Source organism: Dama dama, chromosome 29 (genome assembly GCF_033118175.1).
Source record: "Dama dama isolate Ldn47 chromosome 29, ASM3311817v1, whole genome shotgun sequence".
Taxonomy (NCBI): domain Eukaryota; kingdom Metazoa; phylum Chordata; class Mammalia; order Artiodactyla; family Cervidae; genus Dama; species Dama dama.
This window is the reverse complement of record NC_083709.1, coordinates 15,332,594-15,348,419: the sequence shown is the minus strand read 5'-3', so window position 1 is coordinate 15,348,419 and position 15,826 is coordinate 15,332,594. Positions and strand designations below refer to the sequence as shown.

Sequence of the window (15,826 nt, the reverse complement as noted above, 5' to 3'; positions counted from 1 at the left end):
AAAACTTTCAGTTCTGTTCAGTGGCTCGGTTGTGTCTGACTCTTTGCAACCCCATGGACTGCAGCATGCCAGGCCTCCCTGTCCATCACCAACTCCGGGAGTTTACTCAAACTCATATTCATTGAGTTGGTGATGCCATCCAACCATCTCATCCTCTGTCATCCCCTTCTCCTCCCGCCTTCAATCTTTCCCAGCATCAGGGTCTTTTCAAAAGAGTCAGCTCTTCGCATCAGGTGGCCAAAGTATTGGAGTTTCAGTTTCAGCATCAGTCCTTCCAATGAATATTCAGGACTGATATCCTTTAGGATGGACTGGTTGGATCTCCTTGCAGTCCAAGGGACTCTCAAGAGTCTTCTCCAACACCACAGTTCAAAAGCATCAATTCTTCGGTGCTCAGCTTTCTTTATAGCCCAACTCTCACATCCACACATGACTACTGGAAAAACCATAGCTTCGACTGGACCGATCTTTGTTGGCTAAGTAATGTCTCTGCTTTTGAATATGCTGTCTAGGTTGGTCATAACTTTTCTTCCAAGGAGCAAGTGTCTTTTAATTTCATGGCTGCAGTCACCATGTGCAGTCATTTGGGAGCCCCCCAAAATAAAGTCTGCCACTGTTTCCCCATCTATTTGCCATGAGGTGATGGGATCAGATGCCATGATCTTAGTTTTCTGAATGTTGAGTTTTAAGCCAACATTTTCCACTCTCCTCTTTCAACAAGAGCCTCTTTAGTTCTTCGCTTTCTGCCATAAGGGTGGTGTTATCTGCATATCTGAGGTTATTGATATTTCTCCCGGCAATCTTGATTCCAGCTTGTGCTTCATCCAGCCCTGCATTTCTCATGATGTACTCTGCATATAAGTTAAATAAGCAGGGTGACAATATACAGCCTTGACTACTCCCTTCCTGATTTAGAACCAGTCTGTTGTTCCATATCCAGTTCTAACTGTTGCTTCCTGACCTGCATACAGATTTTTCAGGAGGCAGGTCAGGTGGTCTGGTATTCCCATCTCTTTCAGAATTTTCCACAGTTTGTTGTGATCCACACAGTCAATAAAGCAGAAGTGGATGCTTTTCTGGAACTCTTTTTGTTTTTTTGATGATCCAACCTCTAGGTTCTGCCTCATTTTATCTCAAAATTCTCTAGGTTCTGTCAGATTTTCCTCAGTACTCTTTAGGTTCTATCTGATTTTACCTCAGAAGCATCAAGTTTCTGTCAGATTTTACCTCAGCACCCTCTAGTTTCTGTCAGATTTCAGCTCAGAATGTCCTACGTTTGTCAGGTTTTACTCAAAATGTCCTAGGCTTGTCAGATTTTACCTCAGAACTCTAGGTTCTGTCAGAGTTTTTCCTCTGAAGCCTCTTCTTTCTGTCAGGTTTTAGCTCAGAACATCCTAGGTTCTGTCATGGTTTACCTCTGAACCCTTTTTTCCCTTGAGAAATCTCTTTCAGTCCCTCAGAAATCTTTTTCTTTCCTGCACAATTTCCTCAGAAATCTCCTTTTCTTGAGAATTCCCTTGTTATTTCCTTCTTTCCCTCAGAAATCTGCTTATTTCCTTCAAAATTCCCTCAGAAATCTTCTTTCACTGAGAAATCTCCTTCTTTCCCTCAGAATTTCCTTAGAAAGCTTCTTTGCCTCAGCATGGGGTGGGGGTGGGGTGGGGTGGGGGGAGGAAGCAAGGGCATTATTAGCAACCTCACAGAAAGTAAAAGTAGTATAAGTGAACGGTATGAACAAATATATGAAAACAAATTGTCTAATCTAGATGAATTCCTAGAAACACACAATTACCAAAGTTCACTCAAGAACAAATAGAAAACCCCATCTACCTTATAGTAAGTAAAGGATTCTATGAATAATAAAAAATTTTCCATCAAAGAAATGTCCCGGACCAGATGGTCACCAGTGAATTCAATCAAACTTTTAAAGATCAATTGATGTCAATCCTATTTAAATTTTTCCAAAAAACAGAAGAAGCAACATTTTCTAACACATTCTATGACGCCAACATTATCCTAATAGTAAAGTGAGATAAAAACAGTAGAAGAAACTACAGACCTATGATATCTATATTCATATCCCTTATGAATATAGATGCAAAAGTCTTCAACAAAATAGTGACAAACCAAACCCAACAACATAATAAAAGTATTATATACCAAGTGATATTTCCCCCAGGAATGATAGGGTGGGTCAACAAAAGAAAATAATTCAATGCAATACATTACATTAATAAAACAAAGGAAGAAAGCACATGATTACTTCAATATATATAGAAAACATATTTGTCAGAATTCAATACCCTTTCATGATAAAAAGAGCAAACTAAGAATAGAAGGAAACTTTCTTTATAAAAGAAAGAGCATTTATGGTATACCCACAATTAACATTATACTCATTGGTAAAAGACTGAAAACTGTCTTCATAAGGAAAAGAACAAGACACAGATGCCTATTTTCATCATTCCTATTCAATATTGTACTATAAATCCTAGCCAGAGCAATTTTGCAAGAAAAATAAATAAAAGGCATCAAATTAAAAAGAAGTAAAATTATCTCTACTTAAAGATAACATGATTCTGTAGATAGAAAATCTCATAAAATCCACTAAAATACCACTAGAGCTCATAAATGAATTCAAGACAATTGCAGGGTCAACACACACTATCAGTTTTCTATACACGAGTAAAGAATAATGCCAAAAAAAAGATATTGGGAAAACATTTCCACTTCTTATTTCACCAAAAGAATAAAATATCATGAATAAATTTAACCAAGAGGGTAAAAGACTTGCCCACTGGAAACTAGAAAACATTACAGAAAGAAATTAAAGAAGACCTAAAATTAATGGAAAGACATTCCATATTCGTGGATTGAAATACTTAACATTTTTAAGATAGCAATTATCAAGTGATCTACAGAGACAGTACAATCCTTATCAAAAGTCTATGGTCTTTTTTGGGGGGGCAGAAATAGAAAAACTAGTTTTCTAATTCATATGTAACTGCAAGGGTCCCCAAGTATCCTAAACCATATTGAAAAAACTGGAGAAGGGAATGGCAAACCACTTCAATAGCCTTGCCTTGAGAAACCCAGGAGCAGTATGAATAGCCAAAAAGATGTGACACCAGAAGGTGAGTCACTGGGGTCAGTAGGTGTCCAATATGCTATTGGGGAAGAGCAGAGAAAGAGCTCCAGGAAGAATGAAGAGGCTGGGCTGAATTGTGGATGTGCCTGATAATGAAAGTCAAGTCTGATGCTGTAAAGATCAATATTGCACAGGAACTTGGAATGTCAGGTCCATGAATCAAGGTAAACTGGACTAGGAATTGGTGTACTAAAATGAGTGGGAAGGGACAAATTCAATTCAGATGACCATTATATATACTACTGCGGGTAAGAAAGAAATGGAGTAGCTCTCATGGTCAACAAAAGAGTCCGAAATGCACTACTTTCGGTGAAATCTCAAAAACGACAGAATGATCTCGGTTCATTTCCGAGCAAACCATTCAACATCACAGTAATCCAAGTCTATGTCTCAGCCACTAAAGCCAAAGAAGCTGAAGTTGAATGGTTCTATAAAGGCCTATAAAACCTTCTAGAACTAACACCAAAAAAAGATGTCCTTTTCATTATAGGGGATTGGAATGCAAAAGTAGGAAGTCAAGAAATACCTAGAGTAACAGGCAAGTTTGGCCTTGGAGTACAAAATGAAGGAGGGCAAAGGCAAACAGTATTTTGCCAAGAGAATGCTCTGGTCATAGCAAACATCCTCTTCCAACAACACAAGAGAAGACTCTACACATGGATATCAACAAATGGTCAATACCAAAGTCAGAGTGATTATATTCTTTGCAGCTGGAGATACTCTATACAGTCAGTTAAAACAAGACCTGGAGCAGACTGTAGCTCAGATCATGAGCTTCTTATTGGAAAATTCAGATTTAAATTGAAGGAAGGGAAAACCACTAGACTATTCAGGTATAACTTAAATCAAATCTCTTATAATTATACAACAGAGGTGATGAATAGATTCAAAGGATCAGATCTGACAGACAGAGTGCCTGAAAGACTATAGACAGAGGTTCATACCACTGTACAGGAGGCGGTGACCAAAACCTTCCCCAAGAAAAAGAAATGCAAGAAGGCCAAGTGATTGTCTGAGGAGGGCCTACAAATAGCTGAAAAAGGAAGAGAAGTGAAAACCAAAGGAGAAAGGGAGAGAAATACCCAACTGAATGCAGAGTTCCAAAGAATAGCAAGGAGAGATAAGAAAGTCTTCTTAAGTGAACAATGCAAAGAAATAGAGGAAAACCACAGAATGGGAAAGACTAGATACCTCTTCAAGAAAATTGGAGATACCAAGGAAATGTCTCATGCAAAAATGGGCACAATAAAGGACAGATACAGCAAGGATCTAACAGAAGCAGAAGATATTAAGAAGAGGGGGCAAGAATACACGGAAGAACTATACAAAAAAGATCTTAATGACCCAGATAACCATGATGGTGTGGTCATTCACTTAGAACCAGACATCCTAGAGTATGAAGTCAAGTGGGCCTTAGGAAGCATTAATATGAACAAAGCTAGTGGAGGTGATGGAATTTCAGCTTAGTTATTTTAAATCCTAAAAGATGATGCTATGAAAGTGCTGTACTCAATATGTCAGCATATTTGGAAAACTCAGCAGTGGGCACAGGACTGGAAAATGTCAGTTTTCATTTCATTGCCCAAAAAAGTCAACGCCAAAAAATGTTCAAACTTCCCACAAATTGTACTCATTTCACAAGCTAGCAAAGTAATTCTCAAAATACTTTAAGCTAGGTTTCAACAGTACTTCAACTGAGAACTTTCAAAAGTACGAGCTGGATTTAGAAAAGGCAGCGGAACCAGAGATCAAATTGCCAACATGTGTTGGATCATAGAAAAAGCAAGACAATTTCAGAAAAACATCTACTTCTGCTTCATTGACTATGCTAAAGCCTTTGATTGCGTGGATCACAACAAACCGGAACATTCTTAAAGAGATGGGAATACCAAACCACCTTACCTATCTCCTGAGAAACCTGTATGCAAGACAAGAGGAAACAGAACCAGACATCGAACAATAGACTGGTTCAAAACTGGGAAAGGAGTACATCAAGGCTATATATAGTCACCTTACTTATTTAACTGCTATTTAGAGAACATCCTGTGAAATATTGGGCTGGATGAATCACAAGCTGGAATCAAGTCTACCGGGAGAAATACCAACAACCTTGGATATGCAGATCATACCACTCTAATGGCAGAAAGTGAAGAGGAAAGAGCCTCTTGATGAAGGTGAAAGAGGGGAGTGAAAAAGCTGGCTTAAAACTCAACATTTAAAAAACTAAGATCATGGCATCCAGTCTTATCACTTCATGGCAAATAGATGGGGAAAAAGTGCAAACTGTGTCAGATTTTATTTTCTTGGGCTCCAAAATCACTGCAGATGGTGACAGCAGCCATGAAATCAAAAGACACTTGCTCCTTGGAAGAAAAGCTATGACAAACCTAGACAGCATATTAAAAAGCAGACATGTCACTGGGCTGACAAAGGTCTGTATAGTCAAAGCTATAGTTTTTCCAGCAGTCATGTACTCATGTGAGAGGCGGACGATAAAGAATTGATCCTTTTGAATTGTGGTGCTAGAGGAGACTCTTGAGAATCTGTTGGTCTTCAAGGAGATCAAACCAGTCACTCTGAAAAGGAAATCAACCCTGAATATTCATTGGAAAGACTGATGGTGAAGCTGAAGCTCCAATGCTTTGGCCACCTGATACAAAAAGCCAACTCATTGGAGAAGACTCTGATGCTGGGAAAGATTGAGGGCAAGAGGAGAAGGGGGTGACAGAGGTTGAGATGGTCGGATGGCATCACTGACTCAATGGACATGAGTTTGAGCAGACTCTGGGAGATAGTGAAAGACAGAAGAGCCTGGAAAGCTGCAGTTCATGGGGTTGCAAAGAGTCAGACCAGACTTGTGACTGAATGTAGTGAAAAAAAAAGGAGGACTCACACTTCCTGATTTCAAAACTTATTACACAGTTAGAATAGTCAAAAAAATATAGTACTGGCCTAATAGAAATACAGCCTAAAATAGAACTGAAAATATAGAAATAAACCCAAATATCTATGCAAATTGATTTTCGACAAGGGTGCCAAGACCATTCAGTGGAGAAGAACGGTTTCTTCAACCAACAGTGCTGAAAAACTGGATAATCTCATTCAAAACAATGAAGGTGGAACTCTACCTCACTCCATATATACATAAAGTGACACAAAATGGGTCAACAACCTACATTTAAGAGCTAAAATTATAAAATGCCTAGAAAAAAAAATAGGGGCTAATCTTTATAACCTTGGATTTTGCAACAGATTCTTAGGCTTGACACCAAAAGTATGAGCAAATGAAAGAAAAAAAATTAATTGTACTAAATAAAAATTTAAAACTTTTTTTGCATCAAAGAACATTATCAAAAATGTGAAAAGGCAATCTACAGAATGGGAGAAAATATTTGTAAATCATATATCACATATACAGTTAATACCTAGAATAAAGAACTCCTACAACTGAACAATAAAAACAAACAACCCAATTTAAAAATGAATAAAGGAATTGAAAAAAATACAAATCAAAACCACAATGCTATCACTTCACACCCAGTAGGATGGCTTTAATTTAAAAAAAAAAAGAAAAAAGGAAATACAAGCCTTAGCAATTTCGAGAAATAGTTGTTAATACAGCCACTATGGAAAAGTTTGGAGGTTCCTCAAAATATTACAGCATTACCATGTGACTCAGCAACTCCACTCCTAGATATATACCCAAGAGAAATGAAGACATGGCCACACAGAAACTTGTACACTAATGTTTATAGTAGCATTAGTCATAACAGCCAAAGGTGGAAATCAAAATCTCTTCATTAATGGATGACTGGAAAAACAAATTGTCACACACACATATGCACACACACTGGAATGTCATTCAGCCATAAAAAGGAGTGAAGTATCAACATATGCTGCAATTTGGATAAACCTTGAAAACGTCTTAAGAAAAATCCACACAAAAGGACATGTGTTATATGATTCCCTTTACATGATATACCATAACAGGCAAATCCATAGATACAAAAAGATTAAAGGTTATCAGGGGATGGGAAGAGGTGGAATTGGGAATAATTACTTGTGGGTGTTTCTATGGGGTGATGAAAATTTTTTAAATTAGAGCTGGTGGTTGCACAACATTGTGAATACACTTTGTTGATATTTTCAGTTGCTAAATCACGTCCCAGTCTTTGCGACTCCATGGACTGCAGCACACTAGGCTTCCCTGTCCTTCACTATCTCCTGGAGTTTGCTCAAATTCACATCCATTGTGTTGGTGATGTTATCGAACCACCTCATCCTCTGCTGCCCTCTTCTCCTTTGGCCTTCAATCTTTCCCAGCATAGGGGTCTTTTCCAATGAGTTCATTCTTTGCATCAGGTGGCCAAAGTATTAGAGCTTCAGCTTCAGCATTAGTCCTTCCAATGAATACCTAGGGTTGATTTCCTTTAGGAGTGACTGGTTTGATCTCCTTGCAGTTCAACAGACTCTCAAGAATCTTCTCCAACACCACAATTCAAAAGCACCAATTCTTCAGCACTCAGCCTTCTTTATGGTCCAACTTTAACATGCATACATGGCTACTGAAAAAACCATAGCTTTGACTATACCAATCTTTGTCAGCAAAGTGATGCCTTTGCTTTTTAATATGCTGTCTAGGTTTAACATACCTTTCCTTCCAAGGAGCAATATTTTGTCACAACTCTCCACTATGACCCATCCATCTTGGGTGACCCTACATGGTATGGCTTATAGCTTCATTGAGTTACACAAGTCCCTTCACCACAAGGCTGTGACCCATGAAGATGTGAATACACTAAATACTACCAAATTGTATAAAGTAATTAATTGTATATCATGTACATTTCAATTAAAAAAAACTTTATGTAGAAATAATAGACCTTACTTTATTAAAGAAATACATTTCAGACGTTAATTTTTAGCCTTTACCTAAATTATTCAGTAAAGGGTAGTTACCAAACAACTTCTTCAGCTCCTGCCATACATTCTACCCCAACAGCAGTCAAATTTTGATTCTTTTCCTGATATTCTAACACTAAACATAATCCTTATCCTTTTAGAGATATGAGTTTCCATTTACTTTCTCTTGTTCAGATACAGATAAGTACAATAAAGATTTCCATAGAACTCATAATTTTTAAAACTCAGTAAGAATTAAAATTTCTATGTAAAAGTTTTACTGTGCAGCTTCTTGAGTCTCTTGTCTTTGAGGGGGAGGCTCTTAAGTTCTGTTTTTCATGTTTTAAATTGCTCTAACAAGATTTAATTTCATTGGATAAATAAACACTCAACTCTCATTTCATTTTTTTATACAACTACATTTTATGCAAGTAATTCTATGAAATTAAGATTGAGAGGCAAAGGTTATATTCATAAACATGGATTTTAATGTCAGCAAATAGCTTCAAGCTTTTTTCATAAGAGGTAAAAATATTTAAAAGAAAACTGACAGAGAATGAAAAATAAAAGAAGGTACAACAGAAATCAAGTCAGAGCTATATATGACCAAAATTTCAAGTTTATTTCATAAAATATAAGCCTGCAGTCAAGTTTCTACTGAAAAAGAAAGTTTATAGATTTAGGAAAAAATATAAAACATAGAAGTAATACTTTTTTCAAACAAACTACCACATTTTGTAGTGTGTGGTTGGTTCATCTTCATTCAGCTAAGAAAAAACTTCTCATGGAGATTTCTGGAGTACTGGAAACAAGAGGTTTCTATATACTAATTGTTACAGCCTCTGGCTCATCAATAAAGTTGCAAGTAAATCTTTAAATGGCCTAAACACCAGGATGGTGTTACTGTTCACCATAGTTTCTAGCTGTCAGTACACTCAGAACACTTAAAAATACAGACTCACCTTCTATTGAAATAAGATGTTCTTTAAACTTATCTACATAGTGGTTCCCAAGCAGGGGTGATTTTGTCCCCCCAGAGCCATTTGACAATGTCTAGGAATATTTTTAGTTATCACCTTTGGAGCTCTACTGCATTAGTATGTGGACTCCAGTGACGCCACCAAACCTAAAATACACAGGACAGCCTCCAACAATAAAGAATTATCAGGACCAAATGTTGACTTTGAGATATCCTGAGCTGCATATGGGCTCATCCATTTCTATCCTAAAATCTGCACCACATGTTTTGTTCTGATGTCACAAGCTATAAATTTGATTTGTAACTGTAAGCCCTTGGCTAAATACTACAATCTCATGAAAAGTAGAGGTAAAAATATTTAGGAGAAAACTGACAGAGAATGAAATATAAAATGAAATAAAACAGAAATTATGACCAAAATTTAAAGATCCTGATAAATTCTTGATCTCTCCAACTTAATAGTTTTAATTTGCATTGTAAACAGTATAGAACATGACTGAAAATTAAGGGGCAGTGCAGAGGTTCTTTCTATATTTGTGCCATGTAAATACTTTTTCACTAAAACAAAATTTAAAGAAATGACAAACTATTTAATTCTACATTCATATTTCAACTTTCAGCACTGCATTTACCTTTGCTGACATATTAACTCTTCTTTGGAAGGAAGTAGGCATCAAACTGTTTGTTCTTTCTGCTATTTTGAACCTGTTAGTACTAAAAAGCACTTAAAAAATACTACTATTTAGGATATCCTTAATTCCAAATCAGATTGCCCCAGAGAGAGCAAATGGGCAACATCTATTACTTTTGTTAGTTTCTCAGAACGAAAAAAAGGGAAAAAAGATAATAAAGTGATCTTCAAATTAAAATTTCAATTAATACTGGTCCCTAAAAGTCAGTTTAAAATAAAAATCAATTTCCACAAAATAAATACACTGAAGCAACTATAATAGCAATAACCTTTATTTAAAATACCTTTAATCTAGGAAAGCTCATTTTACATGAGTTTCCAACTAATTAGAGTCAAAACAAAGAAAATAAAACCAGAGAAAATCCTCTGTAGAAAAAATACACAAGGAACATTTCTACACGTGAAAAAGCAGTAAGCGGTCTTAACATCTGAACATCCAAGTTTAATTCCATCTCTCCTAGTGAACACTACTATCAACCTTGAGATCTGACTTGTTCTTGTCATTCTTCACTGAGTAGATGAAATATGTTAAGGTGTCTTTTTCATTCACTGGAATAGACCTAAAGTGGCAACCAACTATCTATAAAGAAAAAAAATTGAGGAAATTAAATTATAGATATTAATAGATTTTATAAACCAGGTTAAAAAAAAAAAACACTGTCATCAAAAGAAAAAGTGTGGTAAGAGCTTTTTCCTTTCAAAAATAAATTGTATTTAACAAAATATCAACAGGACGAAAAGCATATAATAATAAGATGTTATGAACAAGAGATAGTGTAATTTCAAAAGACCCCTTAGCCCACTCAATTAAGTATATAGTAATCAGAATGTGTACTTCACTTTATTTTAAATTTTATAGCTGAGACCTAGATCACGAAATAAATACTTTTACTTGTAAACTTCAAATATCAATGAAATAAAACAGAATGTAAGAGTCCACATGCATTATACAATGGTTTAGTCTCTACTTATGGAAAAAGAACAACGATTAACTTGGAAAAGTTTTGGTACGATAGAAACAAACCAAGAATTATCTTACAAATATGTTTGCTACAACTTAACATTCATTCATTCATTGGAAATATTCTTTGTTAAGACTCCCTGAAATTTTTTCTGTATAAAAATTATGGATGAGAAATGAGAAGGGAAAGGATGTCCACTGAAGAATGTTTACCTGCCTTCTTGCCTTTTCATTCTGCTAATGCAATACATGCACTGCAACTACCAGTAGAAGTATATTAGACTAAACTGGGGCACTGAAATGCATATTTAGATTCCAGAAGGTAAAACTTCTTAAAGAAAAAGATAAGAGACTTACGGAGCCTGGTCACTCAACTCTGGAATTGTTTATAAATATCTGCATTTCTGACTAAGTTATAACACTCATACTATTTGGATTTCTCATTTCTAAATAAGAAAACAGATCTTTAAAAGAAGATCAGATTATCAAAAATATCAGGTTTGATTTCTGCATTTAAAAAAGATACATTTAAAATAACCAGTTCTTAGGTTGTCATTTGTCCCAAAATAAAAGCACCTTCACTATGTATCTGTATATATATTGATATATTAATGATTTCATCATGGCAGGAAATATCTTTATGTTATATTAATGTACTATATAACTTGAAAAGGACTTGATTTTTTAAATCAAATTTAAAGAAAAATTAGATTGTTGTTGTCTAAGCAAGAAGTAAAGAAGAAATTCTGGCTAAAGCCTTAATGTTAAAAAGCATTCTGCCAAAGAAGTATACCTTCTATTCACCTATGTTATTCAATATGGACATTTTATAAAATGTGGTTTCCTAACAAATTGAAGAATATGGGAAAACTGATTTACATATTTATTTATAGTCTGTCAAGTAGGTTAAGCATTTTTATTTTAAACATGATAGAAGTATAAACACATAAATCTATAGATATCTTAATATGACACACAGTTTCTTGGCTCTATTATTTCCTGAGAACACAAGCACTCAACTTTTCAAAATTCACTGAAGGACTGCGAGTCCTATATTCAGGAACCTATAAGTAAAAGCATGAATAAAAGTCCTTGCGTTTTCTAGTCATAAAAACAGGGATGCTTCAAATAAAACAAACTAACATCAACAAGTTCTGAAATAGTTAAATCAGCAAGTTACGGGAATATTGTTTAGAGGTTTATCTGTAAAATCTATTCCAACAAAAACTTCAAGAAAACTCTAACAAAGACATCAAAGCTTACTAAGTTATTATTATGCCTCAATTAGGTGCTCAATAAGTGTTTACTGAGTAAAATAGAATTTTAAAAGAAACAGGTTTCTAGAGAGAGAATAAAAAAACTTTTACTTACTATTTCTGAAAGTCAGTATTAGAAGATGCTTAGAAAACTGTATACAATCTACTGAGTGATCATTATATAAAGGAATTTCCTAAGTGGTAGACAAACATTTCTAGACAACTAGATTCTTCCACAATAGATTTATTAACTTTGATTTTTCTAATTAAAATGTATTGTTATATATGCTAAATTAACATTATTAGCATTTAATGATTTTTTTGTATTATAGGTTAAATAATTTAAAACTCATATATACCTCAACAAGCTGTGCTTTATTAAGTCCCGGTCTGGTTGGGAGTTTGAAGTGTCTTTTGTATCTCCTAAGTGTATTCACCTGTAATTGGTATAAATCAACCTAGAAAAAATTAATGTATATGAATTAATTCATACCATTTGCTAATGACTAATATTTGCTATAAAAAACATTTCAACTTCAACACAATGAAAATTTAATTCCATTATTTTAAAAGGCTTAAATAATCTAAACTAAAAATGCATTAAACACTTCAATCTTTTTGAGGATGATTATTAAAGACTGGGGACTATAAGAATTGTCAATTGAGGAGGGAGGTTCAAGAGGGAGGGGACATATGTACACCTATGACTGATTCATGTTGAAGTTTGACAGGAAACAACAAAATTCTGTAAAGTAATTATCCTTCAATTAAAAAATAAATTTTTTAAAAAGTAAAAAAAAAAAGTTGTCAATTGAAGCCATAACAAGTCAAACTGCATAACTGCATGTTAACTGGCTATATTTAATTTTGCTTTCGTTTTTAGAGTTTTCAAATGCTTCAAGTATTTTTCGAATTTGTTCATATTTTTAAAATAAAACTTTCAGAATAGAGCACTTAAGTTTTACATTTAACTTACAAAGCTTTCACCTACCTCCGGAGTATCAATATCTTGAACAGGTGAATCTCCTCCATCATCATCGCTCCCTTTTCTCTTTCTCCTGTTTCGCACGCTCTGAATTAAGTTTTTATGATAATCACAAATGTAAAGATGTCTTGCCTGAAACAGAAGAGTTTCACAGATGACTTATGATCACAGGAAAATGTGTCTATGTATTAGTAAAATACATAGTTACAGGAATTATTAAAAATATAAACATTAGTAACAGGCCATTGTTAAGACAACGCACGTTTCTTGCTACTCTTAAGTCCTTAAACCCAGTTAAAACATACCATGTCTAGCAATATTGTTAAAGAGGACTTGGGGGGTGGGGCGGGGAGAAGGGCCAGTAACGGAAGGGAGAGAAGCAGAGAATGAGAAATTCCTACGCTCTGGATTCTGTCATCAAATTGCAGCGATGGTGAACTAGATTAGTTCAGCTGTGCCGTTTTTTAAAACAAGCGAAAAATGATGCTGGCCACAGTTTCGCTATTTGAATAGTATTTTCTTTACTTAAAAGCGCATTTAAAAATATTAATACCATAGTGAATGCTTCCTAATCTAATACTCAAATTATAATCCAGACACAAAACCATCCACTTTTTACAAATAAATTATTGATTTCACATCCTTACTAAATTTAAATTTGAATTATGAACTTTCCTGAGTATTAAATAAAAGCATTTATTTATAATACGTTTTTCCAACCAAAACAATGTGAAATGATTCAAGTATACCTGGAAAGTTTCTCAAGTACAGAACTGAGGAACTAACTGAATAGGCAAAAAGTATCCCAAATACAGTTCTCAAAAACGTTAATTACATAGTTCTGAGAGCTGTACGGTAGCCTCTGAAATACTGGGCATTGTATATCAGCAGTTACTGCTTTAAAAAAAATTGAGGAGTGAGCTAACAGGTTTTCAAATTAAACTTTGAGCTAAAGTGCAAGTTAAGAAGATGCAGGACGTGTGCTGGTTCTCACATCTTGTGATTTATTACCGCTCCCCAGGGCTCGGAAAAGTGGAAACGGTCGTTTCTAAAAACCTCATAGATGGTCAGAGGAACAGACCTGTGAAAGGACGAAGAAAGAAACCCTGATGGCTGCCAAACGGAGGGCTAACCCGCAGCGGCTGCCCGCTCCCCACGTCTTGAGCAGCAGCCCTAGATGATGACACGGCCGCACGGCTCGCAGCCGGGGGTCCCCCACCCCGCACCCGCGGGACCCGGGACAGGGTCCTAGTCGCCCGCAGCGTCCGGTCCTGGCTGATCTCCACTCCTGGAAGGGGAAGCTACCGCTCGGGCAGCAAAACAAAGAAGGCACCTCTGTTCCAGAAGGAGCCGTGGGTTGCAGGACAGCTACTCTGGGTTCTCGGTGCGGCCGCCCCTTTTGTTTCACTACCGACCCCCGCAGAGGAGGAGTGGAGGCCCTGCGCGGGTGGGGGCGCTGGAGCGGGTCCCGAGGGCGCGAGAGTGTCTACTGCGGACCGCGGACCGAGTTGCAGCACTTTGTTGTTTGTCTCCTACTAGGGACCCCGGAACGGGATCGCGAGGCACCCAGGTCTGGGGCTCCCGCACCCCCACCGACACGCGTCTGCTCCTCTCCCCGAGCGCCCCTGGGGGCGGGCAGAGCAGATTCGTACCGCCGTCACTTACGCTCTTATCCAACTCTATCTTCACCTTCTTCTGGGAGATGCTCTTCTGGATCCTCTTGCTGAAGCTGGCGTTGCCCGCAGCCCGGCCGCACCGCTCGCCGTCCTCGCGCAGACAGCACAGCTGCCCGGGGCCCGGCCCTGCCGCTCCCGGCGGCCCGGCCGCCGAGACCGCCCCTGCGCCCGGCACCTCGGCCCCGGCGCCAGCCCCAGCCCCGTTCCCGGCTGACGCGGCGGCGGCAGCAGCGGCGACCACAGCGGCCACAGCGGCGGCCGCGTCCCCGCCGCGGCTCATGTCCTCGGGAGTGAAGCCGTTCATGTCCCCGCACTCGCAGCGCCGCGCTGACAGAAGCCCCACTCTCCGCGCCGCCTGCCTCTCTGGATGCCGGGGGTCTCGGCGGTCCCTCGCACCTGCTTGGCGGAGACTATTAACTCTGAGCCAGGGTCCTCCGGCCAAGACCACGGGGCCCCGGCCTGCTGGTGTCTGCAGGCACAGGGTCAGTGGACGGGGCGTGGGATCGGGAACTGGAATCTGGCGTCGCCAGGAGCTGGGACGCCGCTCACTGTCACATGGAGACTCCTCAGCAGTTGGACCTCGAGACCTCCGCCTCCCTTCGACCCTCGATCTGCGCAAGCGCGTTGCGCCGTTGTCCGTCCCGCCCCTTCCACTCTGCCCGCAGGGCACCACGGGAATTGTAGTTCTCTTTTGGGGAGCCAACCTGAGCTCCAGTCTGACATCGAGCTTCATGGTTTAGGGGAACTACTTACCCCAGCATTCATCGCGCGGAGGGGGATCTGGATTTTTTTTCGGTAATACATTGAGAAAACAGGGGCGTGTGGTTGGAGGGGGTTGCTCCCGGGAAGTTGAGCTGTGTTTAGCTCCTGGATTTTGCAGAGCTGGCACTTTAGACGAAGAGGTCACTTAACTCCTGAAGCGAAGCACAAAAGGCGGGAGGCGGGGTATGAGGGGAGGGGATGCGAGGGTAGGAAGGGAGGGGATGAAAAGGGAGGGAAGGTGTGGGGGAAAAAAAGTTTCGGGCCCTTTTTGTATCTGTGAAAAAGTTTTTGATGTAAATATGTCTTTTGTGGGGCTTCCCAAGTGGCTCAGTGGTAAAGAATCCGCCTGCCAAATGCAGGAGACATGAGTTCGACCCCTGGATGGGGAAGAGCCCCTGGAGAAGGAAACCCACTCCAGTGCTGTTGCCTGGAAAAGCCCATAGACAGAGGAGCCTGGCGGGCTACA

At 38.3% G+C, this 15,826-nt stretch overlaps 1 protein-coding gene across 2 annotated transcripts; it reads right to left on the bottom strand.

Annotated features, from left to right (window-relative positions):
* Positions 1-9,976: 9,976 nt before the first annotated feature.
* Positions 9,977-15,542, bottom strand: SAP30 (Sin3A associated protein 30). 2 transcript variants are annotated; one of them, XM_061132351.1, is made up of 4 exons: positions 14,612-15,542; positions 12,929-13,054; positions 12,297-12,395; positions 9,977-10,300 (listed from the first exon to the last, which is right to left on the bottom strand). In XM_061132351.1, exons 1-4 carry the CDS (start codon positions 15,329-15,331, stop codon positions 10,178-10,180), a joined length of 1,068 nt encoding a protein of 355 aa, XP_060988334.1. In that variant the 5' UTR covers positions 15,332-15,542; the 3' UTR covers positions 9,977-10,177. The 2 variants fall into 2 exon arrangements, with proteins under 2 accessions (XP_060988334.1, XP_060988333.1); XM_061132350.1 differs by having other exon boundaries at positions 14,588-15,524.
* Positions 15,543-15,826: the final 284 nt, after the last annotated feature.

Excerpts from the sequence above, each read along its gene's own strand:
- SAP30 (XM_061132350.1), bottom strand. The coding sequence starts at position 15,331 with ATGAAGCTCGATGTCAGACTGGAGCTCAGGTTGGCTCCCCAAAAGAGA. Across the intron at positions 13,055-14,587 it reads AGATAGAGTTGGATAAGAGC|GCAAGACATCTTTACATTTG; the intron begins GTAAGTGACGGC and ends CTTCTGTTTCAG. Across the intron at positions 10,301-12,296 it reads ATAAAGCACAGCTTGTTGAG|ATAGTTGGTTGCCACTTTAG; the intron begins GTATATATGAGT and ends TTTTCTTTATAG.